Below are 16,274 nucleotides of genomic sequence, written 5' to 3'. Positions count from 1 at the left end.
CGTTCTCCTGCTTCTTCATTTTCTCCTGAACCCAGCTGTTCTTTGTTCTCCAAATAGCTTCACTCCAAGGCTGTCTTGAACATTTGCTGAATCATTTAGGGTAAAAGGGTCTAAAATTTAAAATTGAATGCTTTATATTACTGTTCTTAGGAGTTGCTTAGCCTTCCCTAGCTATAAGGATATTGCCTTTGTGCCTTAGACTTAGTTTTATAAAAAACAATGATCAGTGATTTAAGTTAATGTCTTTAGAACCAAACTGATGCTATATATAATACATTGTGAAGAGATTAGATTCTTTTTTTTTTATGAGATTAGATTCTAAAGAGGAAATTAAAAAATAAACTGAATCCTGTGAAGGAAACAGTACTTGAAAGTTTTTTTTAAGAATGCTCTTCTGTTAGTAAAAATTGGGTAAGGGATGTTTAATGTTCAAAATATTTGTAATTGGATAATGGAGGTAGACCAGCTGCCACTGAATCTTTCTTATTAGGGTAGTATTCTGATAAAATTTGGGTTGAAAAGAAAATGTTTATTTAGTATATATTTTTTCCTTTATAACTAAGCTGATTTGATGATTTTTTTAGACATGTGGAATGGCTAACCTGCCTCACACATTTAGTATTCAGTGATGACATTCATTGATTTTCAAATCTATATTAAACCATTAAACCTTCAAGTAACTTAGTATCATTTATAAATATTTTTGTTATCTGTGTTTGAATTTTTAAATTTTCTTTCTAAATAAATGCATTATAGAGAAGTAAATTGTAAAAAAAAAAAAAAAAAACAGAAGCCTGAACATGGTAACCATTAATTACATAGTGAAGTGTGGTATTTCTGGAGTATGCAATTTTACAGTAGTAGACATTATAATTTTTATCATATATAGCAGTGAAATATTTCTCATTTCATGCATTTATTTTTCAGTAAAATTTATTTTTTGTAATTTTATACTCATTATTTATTGCAATGTGTTAATATTGTTAACTTACACATCAAAGGGGTTATTCAGTTATTTAGAAAGACTGGTATTCCACCCATAGCTCTGCTACTGGCTAGATGAATGACCTTGAATTACATTACCATTATAGTCATTTTCTCATCTATAAAATGAAGGTCTCAACCTCATTTTTTCTCAGATTTTGTAACTCATAGTAATTTCAAAACAAATTCTATACAGTTCTGAAAAGGGTCTCACTGTCAATTTGACACTTGAATCATCTGCTCGGTATCACTACTAAAGGAACAGGCAAAGAGCCCCTGCCAGGATAGAAGTGTGTAAGTAACCCATTCCCTCTAGAGGCTGCTCTGATCCCTGGCAGTTTCCTTCTCCAAGTCAGCTAAGGTATCTCTTCTTAACAATTTCAATCATTAGAATCATATAAAATAAACATTATCTAACTTCTAGTGTTAGAAACCAACTATATTGTTTTCTGGTTTTTCTTTTTTTTAATCAAACATCCCCTTTCATCTGTTCCTCCTGTAACAAAGTTTTGATTTGTGCTGTTTGTGTAAATTTGTATAGTTTTGGACATATGGAATAGACATATTAATTGGATTTAGAATATGTAGCTAGGATATAAATGTTGGAGTTGATGGATTTTGAAGTCTAGATAATATATAAGAAAATAATATTTTAACATTTTATTAATAATTGAACCCCAAAGTCTTTATGAACTAGAGATTAAAATAATGCTAATGTTAAAATAATGCTTACTATATCCCAGATCCTCTTCTCTGCTCTCTAAATGTATTATCTCATTCAGTTTTTAACAGCAGTCATATGAGGTGTGGACATCTCCATTTTGGAGATGAGATAACTGAGGTACAGAGACATTAAACATCAAGAAGTAGAAATTGTTCCAAAGATATATTGAAACTGTGTTATATAAACTTATTAGAATATAGTTTCTTCCCTTCCAATACACATACTACTCTAGTGTTTGATAAATCTAATGTTCATGTTAGTTACCGAGTGTTTAGTTTTATATTAGTTTATATAGTGTTTATTAAGGGCCAGTGTGCTGGTGTTTTCCATAGTTTATCTCATGTAATCCTCAAGGCAACTCCATTAGACAGATATTCATTTTACCCCTAGTTTATGACTAAGGAAACTGAAGAGTTTTAACTTGTTCAAGACCACACAATAGGTAGAACGGGAAGTAGTAGAATTAGTTTTGAGTTTAGGCAGTCTTGAATGTTGCAAATGCTCTAATCATTAGGCATACTGCTGACCAGACAAATGCTGCTTTAGCATATTTGCCTTCATTGGGGCAAAAGTAGATGTTTCTTCTTGGTCAGCAATTCCAACTATACAAGAAGCTTGCCTCAGGGAAGCCCTTTGAAACTATTTAATTCCCTTTTTTCTACATTAATTTGTAGGTAAACTTATTAGAAGCACATGGAATAAATACAAAGTCAAGGCTTTACCTCTGATATAAAAGACCACATAGTAGTCTAATGTCCTGGGAAGGTAGCACACAGGATAAATCATATTGCTTTCTCTGAAAATTAAGTGAAATTTTAGAATGGAAGAATATTAGTGATAGCTTTTTAGTGTTTTCAAAGTTAAATCTAGATTTAATTAGAATTTAAAGCAGATTTCTATGATATCTAGTGTTTCTATATTCAAATTCCTGTTAAATACAAATACATCTTTGGGTTGTCTGCTAGTCTCCATTGTTTTGGCATGTAAGTGCAAGTTAAGTTAAATGTACTTTTGTGATAAATGATGTGGTTGCTTCCTCTTGCTTTATGCTTATCTAGTAGTGCTTAACCTGCTGACAAAGCATTTCTCAGAATATCAGATTTAGAATGTGCTTAAAGCTCATCACTTGGAGACTGAAATGCTGAGAAAAGTTAGCACATGTGACTATTCAACAAGGGAATTCAGCTCTTCCTATCTATTTCCTTGTTGTTCAGTGAGGGACTTCTGTTCATTCTGTTTACTTCTCATATGTTGATAAGTACATTTCTCTGAAAACTCTGTTTCATGTTATATTCTTTTTTTCTTGTACAATTTTATTTTTCCTTGCTTTGGAGGTTATTCAGTTTGGCATGGTAGCTCTTCTCAGTAGCGCTTTGTCTGTGATCGTGCCACTTTTCACTTTCTTTTTCTCAGTAGAACTTAGAAGCATTAAACACATCTCTCTAATAAATATTGAAATGACCTTTTTCTGTGATGTGTGACTAGTTGGCAATTTCACCTCATCTACACAGATGTAAATATCTGAAGAGAATGATAAGATTTTGTTTACCACAATCAAAAAGTTACCTCAAATTGCTAGGCATCTAAAATTACTCAGAAAATGTATTGATATGGAAATAAATACAAGAAACGATGAAAGTTTTGAAAATAAATACAAATGAATGACTTTTGAAAATTTGGCCAAAATTAGTGCATTTTTATAATCAATGACCAGGTCTTTTCAATGACATGTATTCTGTCACTTGTTGCACAGATCTACTCAAATAACTAGTTAGTGATATACTTTTCATAATTGTAACAAAGCATTTCCAATATAGTCTTTAATAAAAGAAGGCAGTGGAGGCCCAGGGAGTAAGAATCATCTGAAAATTTCCTCCCTGAGACTCTCTACTTGAGTAGAACCAGTCCTGTACTGTACTGATTACGTATACTTGTTTTTAGCATAGTTGCATGCTTTCTCGAGCATTATTAAATTGCTATATTTGATGAGAAAATAGCAAACTGCTATTTTTAAAACATTTATTGATTGAACTACATATTTGCTTGTATAAATGCAAGCCCCTCATCATTTTTATGCTTTCTTTTTTTATTTAGTAAGGTTTATTTTGACAACTAAAAGTAATAAGAGTAATACATAGGTTATTCAGTGTTTCTAATAATAAAATAGTTCCAGTTTAACTAGTAAAAACCTTTGCAAGATCATGGCATTTAGATTCAGGGCGTCTGTCTCTTTGGACCAGATCATATGTTATTTGAATCTACCATGGTTATTTTTAGTGTGTTTCATAAGACAGTGCAGATCTGCTGTGATCTTTAAATGTTAATGTTCTTTTCTTATCACTTTACTGTGTAGATACCCTTCATGAGACCCAACTCTGCCACAGCTCATCCTCGGAGGCAATCCTGGAAACCTCTTTTATAAGTGTGATTTTTAAAATGTGGATAACCCTCTCAATAGAGTACATAAAGTAAAGGAGAACAGCTATCTTGTCCTTCCCATAAGCTTATCACTGCAAAAAATTGCCTTTGCTTGTCAGGTTTGAATAGAATGTAATTGATTGGTTTGTTACTTGGACTGACAAGGCAGTTAATTTGCCTCTATGGATTTTTTTTCTCTTTTTTTTCTCCTTCAACTTTTTTTTTTTTTGCACTAATCAGAAACATTTGATATGTACATTGTTGAAAAATACTAGATAATGTCTTGTCAGAATTGTCCATTAAGTAATGTCTTCGCCTCTTGCTTCTTTGGCAAATGATATACAGTGTTTGGACTTGCTAAAGAGTCGTGGAAGCCTGTGGGACTTACATGCAATGTGCTACTCATTATTGTTGAACAAATCTAGTAACAAATAAGAAAGACAATGCATTCCATTAGTCTGCTGTTCTGTTTCATCCAGCTAATACATATATTCATGTATGAAATGCTACATTGGGAAACAACTGTAGACTATATTAAATGTTACTTTTATTTATAATATTCAGCAAAAATGAAAACTTGTGAAAAAATATGCCATTCTAGTTTTGACTCATTAGCTTAGTGTGAAAGCACTAATATTATTAGCATGCAGTTTTTACAACTTCAGATTTTAAATAAACCAGGTATATCTGTGTTGATCTCTAGATATTTTTAGTAACCAAACTTACTGAGTCTTCATTGGCTTAATACAAACTTTCTCTGTTTGGTTTAATTTACTTTTCTCAACCATAAATATGAGGTTACAAAATAAGGAGATACAAAGCTTATTGACTATACAACCTGCCAAATGAAAGAACTTCATCAACATCTGTATCTTTCCAAAGGTTTGCAGAATTAAAATTTGATCTTCAAGCTTTAATGATCCAGTTTTAAGTCAACGACAGAAATATGTTGAATATTTCATCACTTCATCTTGAACTGATTTAGAAGAGACTCTTTGCTGAAATTGAAATGCATATTTACATGTAAATTGTCAACACGTCTCTTGGAATTACCTGATTTATAGATGTGGTTTGGGACATCTTTTCAGGTATAGTGGCAATTGAAAATAGTTTAAACATTAGGAATAGAGTAGGAAATGTTATAGATAATCAAAAGCAAGTGTCAATATAAAGTTGCTATATGCTAGTAATCTATAGTTATACTAAGGAAACATAGTTTATTGGATATATAATAAAAGTAGAATGTATATAAAATATGTATAAAATGAGATCATTAACTTATTGAAAGACCTTGTAACATTGGAGGAAAAATATTAATAACCTGTAGCAAAACCAGTAGGCTTTTTTTTTCCTTAGGAGAAGGACTCAGTATTTATTGCTGTATAATCTTAAGAAAAAGTTGATAATGGTTACTGTTGCTGAATTCTAGCTGATTTTAAGAAAAATGGCAGATTTCCATTTCCTTACAAAAGACTATGCTAATGCATTGGGACCTGATCCTCCTTTGATACATGGTGAGAAATTACTAATGGTCATTTTATTTTAGACTTTTTTAATGATTAAGTCTTATGCTTTTGACGTCACTGTCAATCAAAATCCTTTCCACCTTTTTCTGTTTGTAATAACATATTGTCTTCATTCTGTGTCTTACTTTATACTTCTGTGGTAGATATCCTGTTTCATATTTGGTGCTAGCCCTAAGAATCTTGGTCACAGATCACAAATATAAATATAAAAATGTAAAACATAAATATAAAACACATAATTCATAAGATCATTGTTCCTGCAAACCTGTATTTGGAGTAGAACTTTTTAATAGAATAGGATAAAACACTTCCTCCTAATAATCTCCTAGACACTCTTATATTTCCAGGGAACAGAATTAACCCTTTCTGAAATTGGTCCAGTTGTTATTCAAAGGAGATATTAGTGTGTACTTAAGGGAATATACACTAAACTGTTCATATTTTACAGACATATATAAGAGAAAACAGCCAAACAAGTGAATGATGGTTCATTGTCACATAATAGGGAAAGGAAAAAAACACTGAAATATCAAGCGGTAAATTAAATAACTCAGATACAAGAAGAATGACATGACAGTATATAGCAGTGGTTCTGAAACTTTGTAGTACATCAGAATCACAGGAAGAGTTCGTTTAAAAGCAGATTGCTCACATACCACCTGTCTTCTTTTAGTCCTCTGCATTTTACTCCCTCCTTCTCCCTGCAGTTCCTGATTAAGTGGCTCTGGGATGAGGCCAGAATATTTGCTTTTCTAACAAGTTCCCAAGTGATGCTGCTGCTGCTGGCCAGGGACATCATTTGACAACCATTTGTATATAATATTTTTTAAAAGAATCATGATGTTGTGCTTGACATCGATTGATTGAATGTGGCTTTAATCTCATTAAAGGGCCCTTAAATTTTCAAAAATATTTATTTCTAGGGAAAAGAGATTGTGGTAATTCTATTTACAACACATGCAGCTTAACTTCTTTATTATACATATTTTCAATTAAATAGGTGTTTATTTTATACCTGTTATGAAGATAGCAGTATTTTAGGCACAGAAAGGAATCAAGACGCATAGCCTTTGTTCATAGTAACTTTGTTAAAATTTGAAATTAGGATTATGTTTAACATGAAAGGAGAAATTAGCCTTAACCTTTATCCATTTTAAGTTTGTAAATGAAATTTTTTTATCATTTATATATCATTGTTATTCATGTGTTTGAGTGTTTATCTGATTTTGCATTTATAATAGTAAAAATAGATTGATGACTAATAAATAATATTCACACTAACTATCCTATTTCCCTGTTTTTGTATCATATACTTAAAGAGATCACTATTTTTAAACACTTAATATTCTTTATTTGACAAAACTTACCACTGTTTCACTTGTTTCTCAGTATGGGAATATTTTATTAATATTTCACCAAAATCTTTTCAAGGAATTCAGAAGGGCTCTGTAGCAGAATGATATATTGGCATTATTAACTTTTCTTTAAATTTTCTGGAATCATTTAAACAATTAAAACTTGTTTAAGAGACTGAACTTTAGAGTTGCATGATATGAAGGCAGAAATTTTTTTCTACTTGTCTGAGTCTGCACTTTGTCAGTTTACATAACACTAAGGATTGTGATTAAAAATATTTCTGATCTGGACATTCTTTGCAAATACTTCTCTTTTTTTTAGTTTAATAAAATGTAGGCCTCTTTCTCCCAGTACTCAGCCTTAAGACTTTCTGTAGGCCTGCTGATAAGATTCACTGCTGTTCAGGTACATAAGATATAATGAAGTTGGATGCTCATGCTGGGCTTTGTAAATAAAATGAGATTGACCCTCAGCCATTATGTCATTTATCTAATTTACATTGTAAAATCAAGATCTACACTATTGATTAGAGAATAATTAGTTAATTATGAGCAGGAAAATACAAAGTTATGTGGGACCTGAGCACAGCAGGTTGTACTGCTGAAAAATTTCCAAGGGCATGAGCAGATGGAGATCAGTTTATTAAAGAACAAAGCAGACGTGTTTCAGGTATGAAAGTGTCTCATCGTTCTCTCGTGCTGTGAAGAGGTACTTGACCTTATTGTGCATTTTCATATGAATTCTTTTGTTTCATGTTTTATTTTTTCCTTTCACTTTTAATCTTACAACTTGGCTGCTGCAGATGTAGCAAGCTGAATTAATCCCATTATTTAAGTGAAATTAAAAATGAATTTGGATTTCAATAATTATCCAAATGTTTTTTCCAGTTAATAAACTTAAATGTATAAAGGATATTTTTGTGTTTCCTACTACTCATTATTGCATGTGATGGAAGTCTTAGTGGCATTAATAAAAATAGGTTCAAGAACTCCATATTAGTCATTATATGTGAAATATGTTATAATAGATGTTTTCTAATTATTTAGAAAATGCTCATATAGATTATTTACACTAAAAGTATTGTAAAAAGGAATAAAGTTTGCCTTTATTGATAGTAAGTGTTATTCTAATATTGGTAGATTGCAGAATTTTGTGCAAGTTTGTATTGTTTTAGAGGTGATTTAACTCGTGGGACACAAATCTGTGTTTTCTTCATCTGTTAAAATGAATAATTGAAATAATTGGCTATCATTCAATAAAAGAGTCTATCACTACTGGTTAATACCTTTGTGTAGGTGTTCTAACTGCTAGTAAGATTTTATGTAAGTAATCTTATATTCAAATCCAATTCTTTTGATCATTCTTATATAGAATTTTTACAAAGAAGTGATAAAAAGGGAAGAAAATCCAACCTACAATTCTCTTGATACTTAATTGTGTGTGCGTTTCTTTTTTTAAGTGAACCAATGTAATAGTGTACATTTTCAGAGTCAGTTTTGTTTTACTCCATATAGACTTGAAAGGGATCTAAATCAAATGTTCATTGACATAAAAAATAACTATGATTCTGGATCATCCTAGTTATAATACATGTACATCACTTTTCAAGTCCCATGTTGTGAATTTCTCTTCTTCCTGAAATTTAGCTGATCATCTAGCTATAAATTTTATATATATAGGAGGTGTACTTATTTTGGCTAGTTTTAAAAAGTAGTTACTTAGTGTACTCTCCCATAAAATTATCAATTGGAAATTAAGGGAGTTTAAGAAACCCTTTGGAACACTAGCCTGTCTCTTAGGTGTAGATGGAAATGTTTCTTTTAACTTATATGCATATTCTCAGTAATCAGGCAAACACATGACTGATTGCTTCTATGGATCACAGGACATATGAACATAAATCATTTTCTTCCTCTTCTTTGTCTAGGGTGCTATACTTAACCGTATGCTAAGTAAGTATTTTAAATACATATAGAACTATGTTTATTTGGTCATTGTATTTTGTTAGATGAATGTGTAAAAGACTATGTACATATAGCTGCTTTATTGTTTACATCTGTATCCATTATGAATCTGATGATTAGGAAGTTGTATTTAGTAAGAATCTAATTAGTCAATCAGGTTTCCTTTTATTATAAATGGGATTTATTTTATCTCACTTAAAATTGTAATTTTAGAATGTCCTATAATATGTTAATGTGTACAAGTTTATTAGATGTTTAGAGATATTCTTTAGGCATCCAGTTTGCATTTTATTAAAAAAACTTTGTGTTTCTTTATATGTTAGTTTTATATTATCTTTTGCTATTTTAAGACATTGGCTTCACATTTAATATATGTGCCATTGGTATAATAGTCTGTTTTTTTTTAACATAGACATTTGTGTTATGTAATAAAGTATATTGTGTTATATCAGTATGCTTTTGTGGGTCAATGACTGCTTTTTTCACAGTATTTATTATTTGATAAATTAAGTATGTTCCATATTATGTGTTGCAGTTATGTATTTCCAAGTATATGTCAGATTTAGATGTAGCTGTCATAATTGGATCAGTAATTACTTCAACTCTGTTTCAGTTTTTTTGGTAGTGAAATGATCACAGATCCTTGTGAGTTTCTGATTTTTTAGTTTTTAAAATGATCTAAATTTGTAACCTAAGCCATAATTTGTTGGCTGACAAAATTTGCCAAAGTTAACAAAGTGGTGTGTGTGTGTGCGTGAAATAAGTAATTCACTATTTTTACCATCTAAATTGTTCTTTGATTTCTAGGATTCTTAATGGTATCTGTTACATTTGTCTATGGTGAAGTAATTCTTGCAAATTCTACTGGAGTTCACTTGTATCACTCAGGATATTTTTGTTACCAGCACATGAAGCTATAGATATTTTCAATTAAATAGTTTAGTATAGAACAACTATATTTTTTTCTACATGGAAATAATTTTAGTCATTTTTAAAGAAAGCACTTATACTTATTTATTAATAGTTATGATTTCAAGATTGGGTTATTTCTTTTTCTGTTTGCCTCTCCTGGATTTTGGCAGTTCCTACTTTTTGCTATTAATACTTAGTCTTGGAATTGCAGTTTTTGTTTACTAGTGAGTGAGCTATAACTCAGAGAATTCCCATATCACCCCCCGATTCTAACAAGTAAGTTCCTTCTTTCCTCTTGAACCCAACATTAATACATTAGTTCTATATGTAGACTGAGTCATTCTAAAAAGTGTAATTAATGAGGAAGTCAGTAAGGATTGGGTCATTTCCAAATAGCATCTACTCAATATTATCTTCTAACAAATATAACATATAAAGTCTTTTCCTTTTGCATTTTTTTTGAGCTGAAAGATAGCTTGAGTTTACAATTAATTGAAATCAACTACAAATCTGAACTACTTCAGTGTCACAAACTTGTTCTTAATTTATTAGATTGAAAGAAAGTGAAAGTGAAGTTGCTCTGCTGTGTCCGAATCTTTGCGACCCCATGGACTGTAGCCTACCAGGCTCCTCAGTCCATGGAATTTTCCAGGCAAGAGTACTGGAGTGGGTAGCCATTTCCTTCTCCCGAGATCTTCCCGACCCAGGGATCAAGCCCGGGTCTCCCGCACTGCAGGCAGATGCTTTACCATCCGAGCCACCAGGGGAGCAATTATTAGATTGAAATATCTGTGTATATATGCATCTTTATATTCATACACCATGAAGGTGTACATCAAGATAAAAGGTAATGAATTATGATTTACCTTTATATTCACATAATGTTTGATTCTAGTTGTACACTAGAAATCATAATTTGCAAGTTTACCATGGCATGGACTTGTAAAGATGCAGTAGTTAGGTTGAAATTTAATATGAACTAGGAAAACATTAATACTATAACTCTTCACTATCAAAAGCCTAGATTATTGGCAATCTAAAGTTGCTTTAAAAAACCTAAATTAAGCCAATAAGATTATAGTTAACCAAAATTGAGCCCATGTACTTAGCAGCAGCTCTCATTTCCATGCTCTTTTAACTGTCTATTTGCACAGGTTTGAGTGATCTGTTTTCCTAATCCACAATGAATTATTGTTGGGGAGATGCTACTTAGACAAATAACACTGTGACAATATCAGAAAGTAGTGACTGATATTTTTCCAGCAAGTGAGGACCAAAATAGTTGATTACAACAATTCAGACAGCATGGCAGACACTCATTTCCAGACACAAAAGGCTGGCAGAACTGTTAGACGTGTAGCAGTACCTGTTACTCGTGTTTGTGACCCTGGGATGACAAAGAGAGAGTAAACCATATCTAATAGATTTTCTTGATGAAGCAAAGAATGTGATTCTCCTTAAATTTCACATTGAAAATGACTGAAGTACTAGTTTTCATGCTTGAAGGAGTACACGCTTAGCCATCTAGAAATCTCTAGCTTCTCATAACTCAGAAATGCTTATACTCTGAAGGGTCCTGTATGTGTTTAATGTAACTGGAACCTTAACTACTGAAAGGTAAATAAGTTCAATTGAGAAGAACATAAAATTGTACAGACTTGCTATTTAGTTTTATGTAATGTTTGATGTTAGCTATTTGCCTATTATTTTTTCTTAATAATAGAAAAATAGGTACTTAAACATTTTAACTACTTTTAAATATATTTTGGATAGTTATATAATACTGGCACAACAAATAAAGTACCATTTATTATTCCATTTGATTTGATTTTTTGTATAGCTAGCATTATCATAATAAACATTTTTATTCAAGTCCATCTCTTGAGTCTAAGCAAAGGTTTTTGGAAAAGTACTCAAGTTTGTTAGGTTTATAAGAAGAAAGTTGTATAGGAACGTGTACATAAACTTAGGACATAGAATTTTGTTTTAAACTTAGCTAATTTACTAAATTTTTGAAACTCTTGATTCCTGAAATGGGAGATTGGGTTTTGTAGCATGATATGAAATTTTTCTATAAATGTAAATTTGCAGTTCCCTTGATTGTGAAAATAAATTGCTTTTCTTTGCATGTTGTTTATCACAGTAACTCCTTCCCCCTTTTTTCTAACAAAAGTTATTGAATAGTTGTTTTGTACTTTATTTAAGTAATATGTTACTTAAATATGTTGTCTATAAAATATCCTCTTTGCTTTCCTAGTTATAAATTCCTCAACTTTTTGTGTTTTAAATCAGTAAGAGTAACTTATACATAGAGAATGTGACAGATTGGTTTGGAGAAAGTATTATTTTTTTAACTTAAAAAAAGGAACACAAAATGTGGAATATAATCCTTTCTGTAAAATATATACAACTTTGTTATTTGTTGTTAAATTTTCATCTTGTTATTCCAACTGATGCAAAATTCATTTTGAAAACCACTGAAATAATACAGATCTTTCTTCATTGTCAGCAGGATGAGATTGTCTGAAACGAAGAATAGGTATGGTAGTTTTCTTAGATTTTGTACCTCATAGGTGCCAAAGACACTATCAAAACATTTGTTAATAAGCTTTAAAATGTACTTACGAGGTACTTTGAAAACCCAAATACACTGGAAGTGGCAGGTAAATTTTTGAGAAAATTTGTATTTTAGAAAATTATATAATTCTGAGTATGGTTTTTATTTGCTATAGATCATGTTAGCATGCTGCAAACATTAGAAATTTTTTTAGAATCTACCTTAACTTAGAGAGTGATGAGATACACAAATCGTATAGAATTAAGCTTAGTGTGGCCTAGTAGAATTCATTAGATTTAAATTTTTTTTTAAATAATCATAATGTATTAGATTATATTCAGTGTTTAATTATATGTATCTTATATTATTAAATATTTTAAAACTAATAAACAAGTGATTATTATTGAAGTTCAAAATTGAAAATGTTAATGTTAGTTTTGAACATATGGCTATACACATAAATTTATTCCTATGGTCTTAACACTTCTACCATCAATGTGTTCTGAATGATATTTGTTTTGTTTGTTAATTTTGTTGTTTTGGTATTTTGTTTTTCCTAAAACATTTATTTCAGGTTTAGATTGTCTTTTTCATAAACATTAATTCAATAATCTTGTCAGCTAAGGATAGAATTAACAGTGTTACAGTTGAAATATATAGTAGTTTAATGGTTTTTTGTTTTCTGAAAAAGGTGTTTTTTAATAATGTTTAGATGCACCATAAATCTGTTTACCCTGCAGGTGTGATGAATGCAGACTATGCTACCATTTTGGTTGTTTGGATCCTCCTTTGAAAAAATCTCCTAAACAAACAGGCTATGGATGGATATGTCAGGAGTGTGATTCTTCATCTTCTAAGGTAAGGAGGAAAAACCTATAAGAAAAAGTCTTGTTTCTCTTTATTTTGATAGCTTTTCTACGTCTCACCATCAGCTTCCTCAGTTTAAAAATAATTGGAATATGAAGGACCAACATTTTAATCTGATGCACTTTAAGAAAATATCGCTTTGGTGATTTTATTGCCCTTAAATTAAAGAGTAAAGAACTCTACTGAAGTATATAAATTTTCTCTATGAAATATTTTAGCTGTGTTGTGTAGCATGTTAAATAGTCATCTAGTAACCAAAACTTGTCATCTTCTGCTTATTTACTACCCCTAGGGAATAACCAATAAAACCCAATTTAATTTTATAGATGGCTTATCTTAAGGTATAATCAGTATATTATGAATTTTTTATAAGGTGTGTTCTTTGAGAAAACTAGTTTTTATATATTAAAATTTTTTATGACAATTATTTTAGATAGTAGAAAGGATGAAATACCTAATAAATTTGTTTCATAGTTTATCTCCAAAAGTAAACTATTGAAATTATATCTTTTGAATATCAATATTATAACCTTAGACTTCTCTGGTAGCTCAAACCTTAAATTGTGGTGATCAGCATTTTAAGATTACTATGTGTTTTATTTAAAATGTGTGAGTGAATAGCTGAACTCCTGATGGTTTGACTCACTTGACAGATATATTGAATATATTTGAACTAAGACAATACAATTAGGTTAAACAAATTATTCTTCTTTAAATAGACAGCAAAAGCTGACTGTCTATTGTTATAAACTTCAAGCCATCTTTCCTAAATGCCACTTAAGTGCATTTGTTTTTCTTAGGGTGAATTAAAATTGACACTGAATTCCTGTCTGATTATGGAATCAAAAATACTCATTTTATCAGTTAAATGATTTACTCTAGCTTTACCACGGATGCCATCTGTAAAAGTTTCTGTATTAAAAATTGCAAAAAAGCATTTGACTTTTGGGAAAAAAGCTCCTTATTGTTTTCTCAAATAATGAAATTTATTAAAATTTTACATGTTTTATATATGATTACTAAAATAGAATATTGTGCATTTTATTTAATAATCAAGCTTTTTTACTCAAGATTTTAAACTATATGATATCAAGAATAATTTTCCAGCTATTAAGACCCATATTTAAGATGGAACATATTTAATATCAAAATATTTTATTACATAATTTAAAAATACTTTCTAGAAATTAATTTAAATGAAAAAATAGTGTACTAAGTGTGTTTTTTGTTTGGGATTTTCTTCTACCCTCAAAAAGCAATTAGGAAAGCAATTTTCAAAAAAATTTAATTGAATTTTATAAACAAGTCTTTTTGTATACAGTCTTTTAAAAATGTTTTATACTACTCTAATTATGTAGCATTGTATTAAATCCAGAATGCCTTTGTTAAGTTATGTAGTAACTTCATTAATGAACATTGAAAATGCAAGGGGACATATTTCACATATGTTAGGAATATACAAAATGAATATTTTGTAAATGCAGTAGGCACATGCCAGTAGACATTGAGTTGTTTCCGTGTTTTGTTTTTCCCCTCTGTTTGAGAGAATAAGATCTTTGGAATCTGAATGGAAATCTATTAGTAAGATACATTGTTAGAAAAGTTGCATTGTATTTGCTGTACTCTGACCTGTGATTGAACGAAAACCAGATGTAAACAGCCAGCATTTCAAAATTTCATCTAAATATGGTATCTCACTGCTGAATGTCACAGCAGTTTATTGTAAAAATTACAGCAGTGAAATGGATTTGTATTTTTATCATATCAAGATTAATATTGCATACTTCTACTTTTTCCTATGAAAAATCAAGCAATGTAATAATTAAGCTGAAAGTTGTGTTAGTGTTAGTTGCTCAGTCGTGTCCAAATCTATGGGAATTTCATGGACTTTAGCCTCTGTCCATGGAATTCGTCCACCAAGAATACTGGAGTGGGTTGCTATCCCCTTCTCCAGGGGATCTTCCCGACCCAGGGATCGAACCGGCATCTCTTATGTTTCCAGCATTCACAGGGGGATTCTTTACTACTAGCACCACCAGGGAAGCCTAATTCATCCCTTTGGATGCTTGTGTTAAATCAGCTCTGTTTTTGCTCACTTTGAAAACTTTCATTCCTGACCAGCAGGTAGTAAATTTCTGTTTACATTTTCTCTTGTAAGGTGCGAACTAGTATTGGGTTCCAAGAAGAAAACATTGATAGATAATGTCAGGTTTACAATTCAGTAAATTGCTGCAGAAACTCTCAGATTAAGAGAGCAGTGTATTAACAACTGTCAAGATGTTAGAATCATTTGGGGGCCTAAAAGAAATCCAGAATAAAAGTTAACATGTTTTGCTTGGCCTTTATTCTCCTCTGTTGGCTTTGGTGGAATGATATTTTTTAGGTAATACTAGGTATTTTTGCCATGTTCATATATTATAATGATATGAAAAGCTAAGATAGAAATAGGTATTACCAGGAAAAAGGAATCAGTTGCCAATAAATTTAGGTGTGGGCAAGTGAATATAAAATTGTTAATTGCCATAAATACATATATATGATAGGATTATTAATCCAATAAGTCTTAACTTTATTATTATAATAATTGTGTAAAGTATGGGTGTGTAGTTGAAAATGCATTGCACTTTAAACATTATTTCACTGTTAAAACATTGTCTCCAAATTTTGCATACTAGTAGAAGCTCTAAAATACTGCCATGCATACTCTGAGCAGCATAATGTATTTATATATGACTTTGTCTTTGAAGTATGGGTTTTTTTTCTGTAAGCTCTATGAGACCAAAAATCTTCTGTCACTAATCCTGCCTATTGCTTTTAATTATAGAAATTACAGAAATGAAATTATGTAAACACAAAAGTCTAACAAGATTCATCATATCTCAATCCATGATATAAAGCTCTAGCTCATGAAAGAAAATATACCTAAGTATATTAAATTAATAATAATATATAATTAATGATATTAA

At 30.6% G+C, this 16,274-nt stretch overlaps 1 protein-coding gene across 8 annotated transcripts in view; it reads left to right on the top strand.

Annotated features, from left to right (window-relative positions):
* The window catches only part of PHF14 (PHD finger protein 14), a 211,420-nt gene that overhangs the window by 134,126 nt on the left and 61,020 nt on the right, over positions 1 to 16,274 (top strand). For 5 of the 8 annotated variants that reach the window (XM_070470974.1, XM_070470970.1, XM_070470964.1 and 2 more), the window contains exon 17: positions 13,182 to 13,299. In XM_070470974.1, the coding sequence (XP_070327075.1) occupies positions 13,182 to 13,299 (118 nt within the window). Of the gene's footprint in view, positions 1 to 4,061; positions 4,848 to 5,008; positions 5,215 to 8,935; positions 8,961 to 13,181; positions 13,300 to 16,274 lie in introns of those variants that run through there. The other 3 variants (XR_002309267.2, XM_070470987.1, XM_020870091.2) reach the window with 3 other exon arrangements.

This window comes from Odocoileus virginianus, chromosome 1, assembly GCF_023699985.2.
Source record: "Odocoileus virginianus isolate 20LAN1187 ecotype Illinois chromosome 1, Ovbor_1.2, whole genome shotgun sequence".
Taxonomy (NCBI): Eukaryota; Metazoa; Chordata; class Mammalia; order Artiodactyla; family Cervidae; genus Odocoileus; species Odocoileus virginianus.
This window is presented reverse-complemented; position numbering and strand designations above follow the sequence as displayed.